Source organism: Camarhynchus parvulus, chromosome 4A, assembly GCF_901933205.1.
Source record: "Camarhynchus parvulus chromosome 4A, STF_HiC, whole genome shotgun sequence".
NCBI lineage: Eukaryota > Metazoa > Chordata > Aves > Passeriformes > Thraupidae > Camarhynchus > Camarhynchus parvulus.
This window is the reverse complement of record NC_044600.1, coordinates 19,660,905-19,678,745: the sequence shown is the minus strand read 5'-3', so window position 1 is coordinate 19,678,745 and position 17,841 is coordinate 19,660,905. Positions and strand designations below refer to the sequence as shown.

General features: G+C 39.2%; 1 protein-coding gene across 5 annotated transcripts in view; it reads left to right on the top strand.

Moving 5' to 3' along the window:
- Positions 1–8,793: 8,793 nt before the first annotated feature.
- The window catches only part of RPGRIP1L (RPGRIP1 like), a 42,027-nt gene continuing 32,979 nt past the window's right edge, over positions 8,794–17,841 (top strand). For 4 of the 5 annotated variants that reach the window (XM_030967405.1, XM_030967406.1, XM_030967402.1 and 1 more), the window contains exons 1-6: positions 8,794–8,829; positions 11,010–11,101; positions 11,868–12,012; positions 14,240–14,538; positions 15,723–15,822; positions 17,212–17,355. In XM_030967405.1, the coding sequence (XP_030823265.1) occupies positions 11,017–11,101; positions 11,868–12,012; positions 14,240–14,538; positions 15,723–15,822; positions 17,212–17,355 (773 nt within the window). In that variant the 5' untranslated portion in view covers positions 8,794–8,829; positions 11,010–11,016. Of the gene's footprint in view, positions 10,419–11,009; positions 11,102–11,867; positions 12,013–14,239; positions 14,539–15,722; positions 15,823–17,211; positions 17,356–17,841 lie in introns of all 5 variants that reach the window. The other variant, XM_030967404.1, reaches the window with a different exon arrangement.

Here is a 17,841-nt window from a genome sequence, read left to right as displayed (position 1 = left end):
GGCCTTCCTTTTGTAAGCATCTATCTATATGCAGCAGCAAACCACTAGTTTCTTCCGTCCCAAGAGTTTAGGTAGACGATTTGCATCTGCCCTTCCAGTGAAACCTAATGGGGAGAGAAAATCCTGTCAGAGATGTTCAGTCATTCCATTTTCTAGACAGGCCAAATAAAAAGAAAAGCAAGCTAGAGGATTGTGTACTTGCTCTTACAAAACACCTGCTGCCATCTGACAATGAACTAGCAGAAAACCAGCAAAAATGAGACTTGAGGCAAACAACCATTTGACGGGAAAAATGACGTGATCAATAAAGACAACACATTTCCAGGCTATCGAGATACTTGAAATGTCAGCAAAGGCTTGAGAGCAGAGGCTGAACTAGTGGGGAAAGGTTAAAAGAATCCCAAGAAAAACATGACCAAAGATTGAAAGAATCCCAAGAAAAACACGGGCAACTGACCTGTTGAAGCCTTCAGGAAATCAGTGGCTGCTGATTTAGATAGGCCATTCAAGTTAATTTACCCGTGTACCCTCCACTCCTTTTTCACCTGTCAGTGTCACAGGGTGAATTGTGACCATGGAATCACAATTCTTTGGATTATGTTCTTAGCTTTAGGAGAGAAGTACAGCAGCTGAAGCAACTATTACTGATGTGATACCCTGGAACACAGAGTTGACACATTTCATGTCCAATCACAACTAGCAACACTAAGAGGATAGGATTGGCCTCTTTTCATGACACTTTTCTTGTTTCACAGCCTGCTCTGATTCTGGTGAAGCTTTTTCATTAGCTTCTCTCTAAAAAGGAGAAAGCCCAATTCCATGTCCCTCCCTACTGGTGCAGGTTTACCATTCGGTTTGTCGAGCCTAAAAATGGAATTGGAACTAGTAAGAATTACTGTGTTTTAAGCATCCGGTCCATTCAGACAATCTCAGGTTGATAAAAGCCTAGATGCTATTAGCTGAAGAATACTCTGTTTCCCCCAAGAGCACATGCATGCAATTTAATCCAACTTTTTGTAACAAACTCCAGTAATAAAAAATCCAGTCATACAAAAGAGGCAGGCACAAAGAAGCAGGAAGAATTATTGGACCATTTAGGGAAACAAACTTCTCACCTTCTTTTGGAGTGAGCATAATCTGCTAGCTGAAGTAACAAACTTGAGGACAGAAATCTCCCTACTAATGAGAAGTTGCTGACAAGGGAACCACCTAAGCTCTGTGACTTTCCCCTTTCCATTCATTGGTCAAGCCTAGTAGCCTAAAATTTACGGGGTCAACCAAAGACAAATGCTAATCTAGTCAGAAGTCTATGAAAGGTCCAAAACTAATCGGAGTTCTTCTTACACAATGGAAATGCAACCAGAGCTACCAATCTGCTTACCTGCAACATATCCCTAAACCTCATTCCCCTCTATTCATGACTAATGTATAGCCACCAATACAATCAGGAAAAGATTAAACTTTCCCCCTTCTTCTTCTTGAACCAGCCAGACCCCTTCCATCCTATTTTCTACCAAGCAGGTCACCAGTTTCATGATGCATGGAATAACACAAAGCAATATAATAATGACTACTACTAATAACAAAACTCCCTTTATGATATCTTTCAACCATCCAGTTCTTCCCCATCCCTCAAACCATTCATCCAAACCCTAGTCATTCCCAATCAATTTCTTCATGTTATCTTGTCGTTGTTTGAGCTTCCTGTGAATGGCTGCAGAACGGTCAGAGAGGTTCATACAACACATTCCTTTAAACTCCTCACACTTGTGCCCATGTGCCAACAACAACAAACCTATTGCAGCTCTATTTTGCAGTGTGCCATGTCTAATAGTATCTATGTCAGTGAGCATCTGATTTAAAATAGCTGAAGTTACCTTTTGTTGTTTGACTGTCCATCATTCCAACTTATTTAAGCGTAGCCAAAGCTTGAGCAGCAGCAACACCTGTAGTAAGGAATGATTTGTGCTGGAGAGCCCCAAAACTCTACACGATTGTCACAATCAGGTCTTAAGCTTGTGATTGCTCTTTCAGTTCTCTTGCTATGTCGTGCCCTCCAAATAGTCTGATTCAGCATTTCGTGCATGCTAGCAGAAAACATGGTTATTTTTCCTAAGTAACAAGGACCACCAACCAAATTACTTGGAATTGTGGGCCATGCCCTATCCTCACAGATTAAAAAGACACCTGGTGGAAGCTTTCTTGCAGTCACATTTGCACCAGCACTTCCAGGATAAGTCCAATTGTGGCAACATTTGGTCACTTTCTGATACTATGGAGAATTGGGATTGAGGATGACACTATTATTTTTGGGTCATGGGACTAGGACATTGCTCATATAAGTTGATTGTGGGTTTAAAAGTGGTTGAAAAACAGGCAATAATTTCCAGGTACTGATCCTAACAAATCTAATTCTTGGAGCTCTAGTCCACTTTCTTTCTGTGATTGTGTTATTATACCTGCTTGGATGCCCTCGCCATTTGCCTTAATCCCCAATCTTTAGCATATGTCCAGTTTTGTAACACCACTGGCTATGTTACACCAGCGATCCTTAATGTTTGGTTTATTTGCTTCCACCTATGGTTTTCCCCCAACTCCTACCCATTTTGCAAAACCAGTAAGGTTACTTATTGGGATGCCAATTAAACATGTGCAGAAACATCTCCTGGCATGGTTAAGGATAAACAAAAGAAATCCACCCCAGTAGCATTGGCACAAGTAAGCCACATATTCTGTCGATGCCATCTGCACTACAGATGTTGCCACATATCATAAGGAACAGAGAGAAACCTCCAAAAACCCACATAACTAATTTAAGACTATTCTTCATCCTTAACATCGGCAAAGAACACTTCCCCTATGAGATTAGGGAAAAAATCCAAGCTGATTGTGCCTCTTGCTCTTTGTTCTCTTCTCCTATTCCGTCTCCTTTGGTTCTTCTCCTCCCACTTTCGCTTTATTTGTTCCCACTGCTCAGGTCTAACTCCCCATGTCCCAGGAATAAATACTCCTTTTCTGCATTCAATGGCCTTGATCTTATTCTCTCTCTCCTTTTTCTTGAGCTCCGTAGTTCGTTATGACAAGGATTTATTACGTCCATTTTTTTTCCACCTTTGGCTAGTGAAGTAATAGGAGAAACTCCTATTGGCTGTTGCTCAGCCAAAGCTGTGTTAAATTCCTGAAGCCAGAGCAAGAGAACAGAGAATTAGGAAGTTTCTTTTTCTTTCTTTTATATAGCGAAGGGAGAGTGCATATTAGAGTGGGGCATAGAGTAGGTGATTCGGGAAGTCTGTACTATCTGATTACCTCAGGCAATGGGGCAAAGAAGAGGGTGATGCAGTGGGAAACTTAGGATAAAAAGGGGGCTGCATCCCTCAACCACTTGAAAGACCCCATGGGAAATGGCCCATGGCCTCTCCACTTATTCCAATAAAGTTACGGACTCCTCTGTCTCTTTTTGGGACAAAAACCTCTGCCATCAGGGATTAATTTTCCTAAGAAAATGAGCACTCATTCGGGGTCCTCATCTCATGGCAGTGAGTGGGAGCCCAAGGCACCCCTCAGTCAGCTTTGGTGATCAGTTCCCTTCGGTGGCAGCCAGCACTGGGCAATTGGCTGAGTACCCAATAGTGCCCACTCGAGACAGACGAGTAGTGGACTAGAGGGTCCATGAAGAGTCCACAGGGAAGGACCACTGAAAATGTCACCAATCAGTGGGATTTTTGGAGAGTAAACCGGAGAGGGCACCCATAGAGGGTTGCATAGGTAAAGCCAGCAACGGGTTCTGGCAAAAGGGATAATGATCCAGAAAAATCTCTTAAGAATCCCTTGGAAGAATGTTGAGATAGTTTGCACCTTCTCCCAGAGATAATTAAGGACAATTAAGGACAACTCCCCATGCCCGAGGAGCAATAAGGGGAGTTAAGAAGGGGTCTCAGCAACAGGGGACAGATGGTGCTGGTATGTTGGGAAACAATTGGTTGAGGTGGAATGTGGAGGAATATGGTTAAGGCAAGTAGTAGCAGAAGGCATTTATCATGAAAATTTGCCAGCTGATTCAGCTGCAGGTTCTTTGTATCCCCAGCTTCCAGGACAGGGAAAACAAGGAAGTCAGGATGAAGTGGTGTTTCTTCATGGTGGGAAGCGGCAGGACCAGGCATGGAACTGCAGGACTGTGAGCATGGGCTTGGGGCTCGTGGGGAGGTGCGGGCTGGGGCTGGGGCTGTGGGGCAGCCAGGGCTCAGCTCCAGGCAGTACCTGGACAATAAATAAATAGACACCTTAATCTTGATATCTTAATCTTAATGTTGTCCAGTAGCTGGACAATAAATAAAAAGACACCTTAATCTTGAAATAAATCCTCTTATAACAACTATAACAAAATTCCCTATAACACATAAAAACCATTTTAAAAAAATTCAATTAAATATCAAACAAAAACCTCCATACAAAAATAGACAAATATTAAAATAACTATAATCCTATCAGAAATTAAACAAACAAAAAATCCTATACACTCAAGAAAAAAAACACCTCTATTCCCAAAAATAAAATTCATTTTTAAAATAAGTAATATAAACTTTTACCTTTAAACAACTCATCTTTAAAACAATACCCCATAAGTTAACATAACCCATAAACACAACTATTAAAAAAACTTCTTATAAAAATTAAAAAAAACTTCACAATTACAAATTTCCTCAGGTGGCTATTATTCATAAAATAATACACAAAACCCCTATTTTATTCTGATAAAAGTCTCCATAATACATCAGCAGGAGACCTCCTTTTTAATCCTTTATTAAAAGCAATCAGGTCGGGTGGGGAAAACCAACGGTGGGTGGGGAAAACGGATGGGTCCACACTCACACCGCCGCTGCTCCCAGAGTGAGTCAAAGGAGGAAAAGTGCAGCTTTGTCCAGTGGTCTGTGGGCAGGGCTAGGCATTCCCTTCTCACGAGAGCTTCTGGAAATTCCCATGCTTTTCTGGCCAACATTCGAGGTCTTCTGTCCAGCTGACATCTTAGGTTAGGGTGAGGGGTAAAAAGGATCTTGGTGGCTACTAGATTCTGTTCCTCACATCAAGACATTGCTTTGATTCATCAATTTTGTGTCGGCTTGTTGTTTTAGGGGTTTTTGGCTAGGTTTGGTGAGGGGTCCCTCCCATTGCATGATGGATCCGATGTCATTTGCATGTCGACTCGATGCCTCCTCCTCTTCACCGTCTGGGTGCCATCCTCCAGGAAACAGCAGGGTGTCACTAGACAAAAGGGGGAATTCTTAACCATCAATGACAGGTAATTAACGAAAACGACAGGTGATTACAATAACAAACAGTTAGAACTCCACACTGGCAGCAACTGGCTAAACCTGTTACCTCTGCAACATTTTTTAAAAAATAGGCAGCTTTTTCTAATCATAACATTAGTAATTAACCAACTACAAACCCACCACGCTCTTTGTAGTATATGGCAGAGATAATTCATGCTATATATGTGTATAAAATATTGTAGAATCTAAGGTATGTCTGTGACCACCCTGGCTGGGAGCAGAGTCTTATGTTTATTCAATTAGTTCCTGGACAATATTAAGATAATATCAAGTCTGTTAACGTATGAAAGAAACCTTCCTGGGCCATGATTGCTAGTTTCCTTGGAATGTCTAAATCACTCATGGGGACCTGCACCTGGGAAGATTACATCTACCGTACTCAAGAACCCTGTCACTCTGCTACATACGAATACAGGCTCTGCCGAGGTGCTCAGACATCCGTCTGGACACCTGTACCTACCTTTGTCTATTCCTGCATGTGTATGGCCCAGTTCTACATCTGAAGAGACACAAAGAAACGTTCAGTCATCCCTGCCTCAGGCAGAATAAACTGTATATAAGCTGACTGCTTGAAGCATTCGGTGTGAACCACTGGGGAGACACTGACACTTTGTCGGTGGGATCCAAGTTCACCCAGCGCCGATCCCAGGTTCGACGCTGCCCGAGGCTGTGGTGTTTTTTTTTTTTAATTCTATTTTGTTAACTGTTATAAATAAAGTTCTGCCGATTTTTTTTGTAGAAAAAGTTACAGAAACCTGTCAGACCAGTGTGGCTGCGGCAGTGTTACTTTTTATGTTAATTACAAGTCGTTAGATTAATAGTTCTTGTTTGTGTCACCAACGACCCTAGCGGGGCTGGGTTGATGGCCCTCCTTCTCGGAAGGTGGGAGAGGGGACGAACCGTGGGAGGGGGGAGCATTAGACTATGCAGATTTCGGAAGCAGCGTACCAAGGGAAATGTCGGACTCGCCGGGGTACCCCAAAAACAACGAGCCAATGCAGAGTTCAGAGATTGGAGTGATGCCTGGACGTGAGGAGCGGAGTGCTGGCCCTGCAGAGATGCTGAAAAACCTTTGAGCCCCTCGCCCTGACTACGGAAGTCATCTGGAGCCGGAACCTGGAGCCGGGAAGCAGTGGAAAGCCAGACAGACTCAGGTCTCAACCCAGATGCTCCTGTGAGGATCTAGACCCCTATCTCTGCTCCTAGTGGACAAAGCTGCACAAAGCTGTCCTCGTCCTCTGAGCCATGCTGGGAAAGAACACAGAGACTGCAGGCCCGTTGGGCTTCCCAATCTTCAGCCAATCACTTTTAAAAAAGGCATTAAAAGGAGAAAGTCTTGTGCTCTGTTTATTTCATTAATGATCTAATAAATAATTGTTAAATTTTCTTATAAATTTGGCTACCGATTTGATCATTTATAACACTCTCTAATATGTGCGAAAAATGCCATTCATTTCTGTTAAAATTTTAGAAGTTTAATAGTAATGAAAATAGTAATAAAAATTAGGACAATAAGAAACAATCAAAAGCAAAGAATTATGGATGTCCGGGTGCCTGGCACTCTACCACAAAGCACACCTCGTTAACAAAGGATTACCCTTAAAGCAATAGCCTATTGCATATTCATGTATCTCATACATGATTCAAACATTCCTTTCACACAACGGTATTTCTGCTTAATTTTAGCTTCCTCCCCCCATCTTGTAAATCAGTTTTCTTGGTTCCTCAAAGTCTGGGCTTTCCCGATAAGGAAGCAATACTTGTTCTCTTGGAATCTTGGTGTCTGTTCGCTGTTATCTCTATCCAGATAGGATAATGCAAAGAATTTCTTGATTATCTTTTCCATTCCTTGAGCTAGTTACAAAAAGTATCTTACATCACATAGTTTCTATTTTAATATTATGCTATAGCCTAAGAACTATACTTACCACACTATTCAAAAGAGATTAATACAGCACTACTTAAAGGAGATTAATACAGCATAACTTTCCAACATAACACATACTCATTTTAATATTTTCAAAGAGCCAATATTATAATATGTATCTATAACAATATATTACCTAAAAAATCTCAAAATTAACAAAATCTCAAATTAACAAACCAAAATCACTACACAAAATTAGTATTTCTACCCAATTTCAAATTAAACCACCACATAGCCCTGCACTCTAAAGAATTTCTAATATGTGTACTTGGAACAGAATTGTTCTGCTATAACAGCATAAATGAAAACCCATTATACACATGAAAATTTGAGAGAATGAGACCAGCTTACCACATATAAGAAACATACTGCAAAATTACAAATCAAAAGCCAATCTCTGGGATTTTGATAGACAGCATTTAACTGCATATAACTATACCAAAGCAAGACCAATTACAAAATAACCAGGTTGTCCTTAAAGAGTTAAGAATCTTACTACTGCCAACAGGCTCTGAAGCTATTTTCCATTAAAATCCTTAGTTGCAGACTTAGATCAGATCTTTCCCGTGCTGTGGGAGCCAAAATATATGCAGGTAACCAAGATGGCCAAAATCCATACCTGAAGTATAAAGAATAGATTTATTCCATCACCACGCTGGCAAAACATCAGACACAGACACTGCTAAGCTTATTCTATCTTAGCAAGGGCAGAAAGTGCATGCAACAGGCCTGTGCACCGCTTTAATGCAACATCAGGCCTGGCACCAGGCACACTGCTTCACAGGGCTGTGATTTTACAATCTCTAAGCTTCTTTATCCCTCTTCCCCCACCTCCCCCCTCATCACAAGTAGGCTTAAGCATATGAGGGAAATGCACTTAAGTCTTTAACATCCTGTTATCTTCTTTGAGTGAATTCCATTTCTCTTAGCTGAGAGAAAACAACCTAAAGCAAACACAAATAACTAAAATTTCCACACTGAATAATTTTAGGATCTCTCAGGGACAAGGTTGGTCTTTGAGGGAAAACAATTCTAGAAACAACTTTGTTGTTACCAATCGGTTTTTAACCTTTTCCTCCCAACACTTACCCCATAGTGAAACACTTTTAATGTTGAATAGCAAATTAATAGCAATACCAAACACAGTATACCCTGTACAGGTGTATCTGATTGCAATCTTAGAAAACTTTTTCTAATATTTTTATAGAATTAGCCTTCCTTTCATTAATATCACTAAAATTACTTTCAAAGGAACCACTTGCTGCTTTTCTGGACTGCTATTTTGTAAACAAACCCAGCAGAGGTACAACAGCCATCAAGAGTAGCATTCAAGAAAACGTTTGCATACTGCACATTTGAAGCAGTACCTTCAGCTCTCGCTGCCGCTCCCCTTCTCTGCTCCCCGAGCACTGCGCGGGCAGACGCCGGAGCGAGTGTGGGGCGGCGGCGCTTGGCCTCGGCCTGAACTCCAACTCCCAGCAGGCAGCGGGGCGCGCGACCCCGGAAACGGACGGAGACGTTTGTCCCTCGGCAGTTGCGGTGGGTCGGGGATCGCGCCGGGCCGGCGGGGCGGTGAGTGGGAGCGGCTGTTCTTCCTCCGGGCGCGGCGCGGCGCGGGGAGGGCGGCGCGGCCGCAGATGCTCGGGGGGATGTGGCACCTCTCCCTGTAGTGGGCTGTGCCCAGCCGGGGAGCCAGCCTGCGGCGGAGCTCGTGAAGCGATAATGTCAGGCCCTTGAGGCCACTGGCGCGCAGCTCAATGCCCGTGGGAAAAGCAGTGCCTCACCGCTTTATTCAGAGCAGCCCAAGAGGCCTTTTCGGTTGCAGTGTCTATTTTGTACGTAAAAAGCGGGAGTTGGCCACTGGGTTCTAGCGGGAGGTGTGTTACGCCGCCCGAGTATGGGAAAATAGCAAGAACAACATCATTTTGGTGATGTACAAGACTCGTGAAATTCTATATCCACATTGAAACAATTAGATGTCGTAATTTTTAAGATTTCCGTAGAACCTCCTTCCCTAGAAGTGCTTCCTACCCCACTGGCTGAGTACTTTTAAAAATTTAGGCAATCCATCTTTAGTTTTGCTACTTTGGAACGATGCTGGTGCAACAGTTTGCTTCTGTGACCTACATAAAAATTTGGACCTAAAGCATGAGGTTTGATTCTCTAGTTTTAAGCATTCATCTCGTTACAGGCTGGTCTCGCATAACTCAGCAAAGTCATGTGCAGTGTTTTGTAATTTGTCAGATGGTGATAGAAACATTAAGTACTGCAGTATATAAGAAAGTTAAAGTTTCTTGAACTCCAGTAACAATAAAATTCTTCTTTATATCTTACTGGAAGTTCTTATAGGCTAATTCTAGAGATGTGGAAAATTTTCCTCTCTTTGTATGTGAAGTTCTTTTCACTTATTTTTGATTAACAAAAGTGCTGAAATGACTGTATGGTTACTTTTCTTAGAAATAATATCTGATTAAAATTTTTAAGGTTCAGCATAGCATCTGGATCTGTCCAGGTATTGTTATTTTATTCTAAATTTTAGTGATGAAAAATATTGAAAGCAAGACTGACTTGTTGGAAACTGAACTTCCATTAATCCTTTTTGTTCCTTTAGGACAAAGCCATATGGAGACTAGTTTATGATAGGCGGATTTGCTGGTAGAAGAAAGGCATCACATAGGCAGTAGTTTTGATGAAAAAATTAAGAGATATTTCATGGAATGTCTGCGGATTATACTATGTCACTTCTGTCTTCTGTTGCGTCTTTTTAACATCACTGTTAATATGCCAGTAGATTCCTAGATATTTTTGGATTCACTAAGGATTTATATCATCTGAAGGGGGTAACAATGTGGAGGGGAAAGGCCATCCTAAGAACTTCATGTTCCTTCTTTTCATGTTGTTTCAGCATTCCTTAATTCTCTGGCCAACATTTACTTTTCTGCACTGGAAGACAAGAAAAAAACAGCAGTATCTTCATATATTACAGTGATTAATACTCTAATTAATACTTTCCTAATCTCACTTTGTTATGTAGCTGATCTTTCTGTTGTCTTAAAAAAGAAATGTGTTTGGATTTATGAATATCATTCCTAGGAATGTCTCTATTTTAAAAAGTAATTTTTCTTAGGACAATGATTGAAAGAAGATCAAGAGCTTGGCAGGTAATACTGAAATGACTCCATAAGCCCCAGCACCTCATTTTAGAGTCCCATTCAGAATGTGAAGGATGTCATTCATCTACCAGTTGATGCCTTAAGCTTCGGCATGACTTAAAATGAAGAATTTAAAAAAACCCAAAACCCACAAAACAAAAACAAAACAAAAACACCCCCCAAAAAACCCAACTAAATAAAACACCCCAAAAACAAAGACACAGAAGAAACCCCATCAGATCCTCCTCCCACATCCACTTGGAAATATGGCCTTAACCCAAAGATTGCTGAAGACAATCTAGAACTTTAAAAGCTCATATATTCTGCATGCCTTAAATACAATTGGAGCTAGCTACTGCATAACCAAATAAGCCATATTTTGTGCATGGATTAAAAATGGCATAATGTTAAACTTGAAGGTTTTGATTGTCCTCTGAGGAATTCGGTCGAGATAGGAACATTTACAGCAATACACGAGTCAGTCATTCCAATGAATCTGTCATTACTTTTGCCATCATTTTATATGATGTTTTGTAGTTCATTCTAGTCTCACAGTTTAAAATTGCAGATGGAGAAGCATTTGAATTTTGTTATTCCTAGTTAAGCCATGCCTGTTTCAGCTGATGAAACTGTGGGGAACCTGGCTGTGAGAGATACGGTCCTTATTCCAGCTGGAATTGAAGGATTAGAAGGTTTGTACTAGATGCTATTTATTGCAATTGCAGACTTTGCTCGGTGGCTTCCTTAGCTTTTTTCTAAAAATGTTTCACAAAATGAAGATCAAAATCTGGGTTAAATTTTGAAAGGTACGGTGACTCATTCTGTGTTCAAGTAGGTTGTTGTAAAAGAGAAGTTGCTGTGAGATGCTAAAAACTGGAAAACTCATCAAACTATAACATTCATCCTTCCAGAAGGAAAGAGAATGCTTTTTTGCTGAACTGAGGACAAGGTCAGATCCATTTGAAAATGGGAGCCAAAAGTACTATGCAATTCTTATATGTTACTCAGCTGCTATTAGAATGAGACTACTGGGCTTAGTCTTGTATTTGAGTTCATTTTCACAACTGTTAGTTAATTCTTTCAAGCTTCAAGAGAGTATGTTCACTTTGAAACATTAGAAAATATCTCAATGGTAATGTTCATCCTATCTTTTAGTTATGTTTGCCCATTCCTAGTTGCTTGCTAAATTGTTACCTTTGCATTGCCTGGTAAGTCATCAGTTTGCTGCATCATTTGAACTATGTTTTTTTTTTAAGTCTCTTAGAGAAAGGAAAAAGGAAGTGATTAACCTGCCCATAAGTCTGAGGAAAATAATCAATAGACTGAAACAAGTGTAAAATACATTTTACTTGAAAATTTTCATTAATTTTTTTTCAGAATTTGAAAGTGATTTAGACTTTGAATTATGTTGTTGTTTAATGTATTGAAAGTAATTTAAAATTGCCTTGGTTTGGGTAGAATCATCATCTATACAGACTATAAAAGCTCGACAAGTCATATCAAGAATCAGTCGAGAGGAACTGGAAGACAGATTTCTTCGTCTACGTGAAGACCACATCCTACTCAAACAGTATGCCAATAAGCAAGAGGAGAAAATTAAAAGGTATGGGGTTTAATATTTTTATTTTAATTCACAGTACCTTTTTGTCTCTTTAAAGCATCATCAACAAATTAAAAATCATGCTGATTTCTCTCAGAGCACTTTTTGATACAGTACCAAAAATCAGCCACTGGACATTATTTTTGTATTGATTTCTACAATCTGTTGTCTCTGAGTATGTGAGATTTTTTTTTCTATCCCTATTAATTCTCCCTGTACAGAGGTACGCTGCTGTCTACTACATCAGAGATGATACCTTGGATTCCCAGCTGTGCTGGTGGAGTGTTCTGGGAATTGGAGAGCAGGCTGTAGAAGCCTAATGGTTCTTCAGGCTTTTCATTCTAGAATCAGAATGATCTATCCAGAGAGATTCTGCCCCTTTTTGGTGCCAGTCTGTCTTTCAAGAAGTTGAATAGCATCTAGCTTTTTATTGGTGAATTAGCACTAAAATGTCTTTATAATCATCACTCCTTTATTCAGTAGATAGCTGTCACATTATGTCACCAGTACAAGCTGGCTTGTACTGGGAAGTTAATTCGGCTATAGAGAAGAAGCACTGCTGGCTCCATAAACTTGGCCCCTGTGTTGACTGACAGGAACCTCAGGCAATTACGTTCCATCCTAAGCTGCAGACACTCGCTGGTCCGGGAGCTTGGGCAGTGTCAAAGATCAGACCAATGAGCTATCCAGACTGGGTTTTTCAAACCACTTCATAAAGAGAGGCTTGAGGAATAAGCGCACTCTTTTGCCACATGGATGTCAGGGTATGTGTTGTCCCTGTCTCCAACCACTGACACCATGAAACATGTGGATATTAAACGTAATAGATAATTTCAGGGAAGAAGTCCCAAATAGTATGGGGAGCACAGTACCCAGTTTACCCACAAATATACAAGCAACTTCAGGCTGATTGTTACTCAGTATGCCAGGATTTGTGTGCTAATCTTTGACAGGACTTTGTGTGGTGGCAAACTGATCTGGACTGTGAAGAGCTGTTTGTAGTATTACAATATTGCAGAAAGGTTTAATGCTGTGACTGTGTTTGCATTGTGCCAGTTGTTAACAGTGTCTTTCTGCATCTAAGCCAGTTTCTGGTGAGGAGCTATCGCTGGCCGGGGGCTATGTACAAATCACAAACAGGACAGGACTGCTAGGAATGTGTCTTGAGCTGTTTTATTTTCCAGTATCAGTCTCATTACATGGTTATGACAATGGGAAGATGCCAGCAGCTCACATCCCAGGCAGCAGACCAAGAACTTAATGTTACAACTTACTTTAAAACTTTTTTGAGCAATCACACTAAACAAAAGCATACTGACAGTAGTTCCATCCAGCCACTATAAGCACATGTAGCTTCGGTTAAAACAATGCTTGCTTATTTCAAATACAATACCTGCTTGTGAGCCTTAAAAGACAATGCACAGAGTTCCATTATCAAGCTTAGAACTTCCTAATATCTCGCTAGGTATACTTTTCTACAGCTTAGGGAGTTATTCTAGACAAGCATTAATACACAGACCATTGTTCTATTTGTCCTTAATTTTCTACTTCTTACATAATTTTTCTGTTGACCAATCTTATGGCAACTGCTTAGCTCTAATTATAGTTCTGCTGTCTCTGATGCCTGCCTTTTGCAGCTTTCCCAAAACCCTCTGATTTTATGGATTCCAGCAAGGAGCTAATGAATTCATCAAAGGGTAGTTGAAAATAGTGCCTATTTCATACTTTAGAATCCAAAACATTATTTTCTTTTGACTCATTTTTCAGTGAGCCACTGTCCAGTTGACCAGCATTACATAATTTCCATCTTTTCTGTCAGGTTGTTGTCAAATACAAGGTTGTAGATGAAATGAATTGTTTCGTTGTTTCAAATGGCAGTTCCTATGTTTCTGTGCGCAGGAAATGCCACTCATCATCCACTTACACCAGGTGGGTGTACTCATAGTCCGCTTAGGTAAAAATACAATGTAAAGGTGTCCTTCCTTCACTAACCTTAAATTATTAGCCTTAGGAAACTGTTATTTGTCAGTGCTGTAATGCAGATTGCTGCTCAGTGGTATCAGTTATCTTCAAGGAGTTTGTCCAAGGCAACAATAGTTATATCAAAATCTGAAATTTATTATCAAGGTTCTATGGTGACGTCTCCACAGTGGTTATGTTCCTTTCAACAGAATACTTTTCATGCTAACTTTTCACATTGTTTTTCTTTTTTTTCAATTGATTTCCCCAGAATGACCACCAAGTTAATACGGCTCGTTAATGATAAAAGAAAATGTGACCAGGCTGGCTGTGGACCCAAGCGGCTGGGTCAGGCTCTGGAGCTGGAAGAAATGATTGAGCATTTGCGAGAAAAAGTTTGTGAGCTTGAGAAACAAAATGAGAGCCTCCGCAACAAACTCATTTCAACTAAACAGCAGCTCCAGATTCAAGGCCATAGGCCTTGTCTGTACAGCTCCATTCAGTCTCGTGTGAACACTGGTCTCAAAAAAGAGAGTGAGACTGCTGGCATGCCAGAGCACACCAAGAAGGGTATAATTCACATTTATTAAAACAACTGACTCTCTCATTGCACTTGAAACCACGATTCTGAATTTCAAAACATTTTTAGTGCAGATCAGAAAATATGCAGAGCAATTATTGAAAAATTAAATGCCTGGAAAAAATAAGGATAGTTTAGCTGTCTCTAAGGTATTAAGAGACAAGAAAACTCTACAAATAATAAGTAGAGCTTCCTGTATCTGCTTTTTATTTGGCTGATTTAAAAACGCCATTGAAAGCTAGTGAGGTATGAATGTTCTGGAGATACTTGCTATCTTTGAGTGCAATCATGTAAGAAGTACCTTGAGTTGAACAAAAATAAACAAAAAAAAATTTCTGAGCATATACACACACACGCGCATATGTATCTATATCTATATCTATCTATATCTATATTGCAATTACCAGTACCTTAAAATAACACGTAAAGATCAAAATTCTAAATAGGTCGAGTTAATGCAGCAAAGTAGGTACATTTTTCAGATATTTTGGGAAACTGCTGGTATCATTGTACCTTAAACCTAAGTGATGCAGTTCTGAGGACTGAAGGATGGCTGCCTTAATGATGTCTTTGAAATGAAATGTATTTGGTCCCACCACAAAACTTGGATAATTTCTTCTTGCTAAGAGTAGGAGAAAAATGTGGAGAAACCTTTGCATTTGCTCCTAAAGTAATAATTCTTCCTTAATTACCTTCTCACTTCTTTTCTTCACCATGGGCTTAGGATGCTTCTAAACAACACAATGAAATTATCTGCGCTGCTACTAAAATACAGTCCTAACAATTGCATGTCTGGGTGAAGGTCACTTGGGGTTTTGCAAAGAAAATGATGAGAAAAAGTGATTACAAGTTCATGTTTCTGTCTAATAATACTGATATTTATTTTGTTTGAAGACACGATCTTTGTTCTCTTTGAAAGTAAAATCTTCTAAAAATCTTTCAGGACGTGTTTTTAACAGTTTGCTTTAACACTGTTTGGCATCGCCCATCCTTCGGACTTCACAGCAGCTTATGTTGTGCATATTATGATTATTTCTATGTGATTTTGATGTAAAAATACTTCTTTTGACATCTATATAGAAGTTGCAATTATTTGTGCTGTATTAAGATAGTTGGCTTGTTAAGAGGTTTCTCATTCAACAAATCAAAAATTTATCTTTGTTTTTGTATTCAGGAAGGAGATTTCAGAGTTTAGAAGTGAGATCATCTGCCCTTGTGCTTCCCAAAGATGGACAGAGTCTGCTCGAGGATTCAAGAGCTGAAATCAGAAATTTGTATGATTTTCATATTACTTCTTTTTTTGTCATTATAGTTCTTAAACTTAAGGTTTTCTTGAAGAAAAAAAAAGTATTTTAAGAAGTTTTCTGTTCAGAAAATAAAACGGTTCGTTCTGACAGTAACAACACTGGTAACCATGCAGAATGTTAAGGAGAACAGGAAATCAAGTATTTAGAATGCAAAATGTAGGTACATAAGAACTTGGCTACAAGTTAAAACTGGTCTCCAGTGGTGAGGCTTTCTTTGCTAGCATGCAATGCCTGCCTTGTTTGTTATGGGTCAAAGCTGACAAAAGAAGAAAGAACCCTAGCTGCAAACTTTTTGCCAACGTAAGTCCTATAATGTGCACCACCAGGCAAGTGGTAACTATGTGAATGTGTTTTGCTAATGCATTTAATTTTCATTCCTAGAGGCAGACAGATTTTATGGATAAGCACAAAAAGCACAGTATTGGAATAGTTATGTAAAATTATTCTGATTCACTTCTGCATTTTGAAGTGTGGTTTGTAATGCACCTGCACTTTTCAATTGAAATTGAAGCTTAGGAAACCTTTAGAACATCCTTGATGTAGAGACAGCATGAGAAATAGAGAGGAGTTACATACAAAAGGTAGTTAGCATGTAATTTAAAGATATTGAAGTCTGATTAGAATATTTTTCTTCTCTGAATTGTGTCTAGAACCTGGGTTTTCTAAAAGCTGTTAGTTTATTTTCACAGTGATTTACTTAAATCAGATTATCGATTACCTTCTCTGGCAATGCTAGATTTCCAATTAATGGGCAAGCTAAGTTTAGAAGTACATGGATTAATGTGCAATCATTTATTTTGCACTTGAAATTTTATAAATGCAATAATTAACTGGAATAATAAGAAACAATTGTATGGAAATATTCCTATAAATTACTTTTTAATGCATTCGTTGGATAAATTCCACAGTTTAAAACACATATTTTGATTTTATTTTTTGATTTTTTTTGTGTTTAGAGTCTTCCATTTCAGAATAAAAGCTTAAAAATTACTTTCAGTGCTCCATCCATTGAAGATCTAATTTTGTGATAGCTGGTAATGGTGTTTTGCTTTTGAGAAACCATTGGTGCTAATGGATGAGAAGGAGGATGCTTCTAATATAGAGTATAAGAAACCGTGAACAGCATCGTAGTGAGGTTCTGCTAAGCATTATTCAGTCCACAGAAACATTTATTTTGAGAGTTACTGTTGAACTTTCATAGAAATTTAAACTCATAAGCCTCTCTTGTAAGGTATGTTAATAAGAAATACAGATTTTGCTGAACACTTAAATGTTTGGCTTAGTTGAGTACTCTTTTTTTTTTTCTTTGAAAAAATATATAGCTGGTTTTAGAATGTAGAATGCTTGTACTTGCAGGGAGACTGTCATTGAGTCCCAAAAGAACCAAATTGAGGAACTAGACCGTGCCAGAGAGATTCTTGGGAGTCAACTAAGAAGGAAAGAAAAGGAAATTGAAGAATCCACCTTACGGCTGAAAGAGCAGGGTACAGCAAGCCAAAGGTATTGTGAAAAATTAAAATCACTGTGGTGGAAACATTAGAAGAGTTATATCATAATGTTTGTAGGTAGCTGTGGAAGTTACTACTTCTGTAAAGAAATATGGGCCTTACTAATTTTTGTCCGATTGGTGAAACCAAGCCATAAAATGTTTTCCAAATAGCATGGATAATTCTAAGCAAGGAAATAGTTACAATGATAAGTTATGATGTTTTTTCTTAAAAAGTTCATAATTACCATTTTAGAGAATTCTTTTCCAGCTGATACAGGCTCAGTGGAAGTTCAAGTCATAATATTTTAATCACCTATTTTTCCTTCACTTTAATTCTTATCAAATTTTAGGTGTAGGTTCATAGTGGACAATCTAATGTTCACTAGTACTCAATAATTTGGAGTCTACAAATAGTAGAAAAATACTGGCTCTGCTGTTGCAGAAAATGTTGAGATAAATGAAAGTCTCTAACACTGTTTTAGTATTAGAGAGCAACA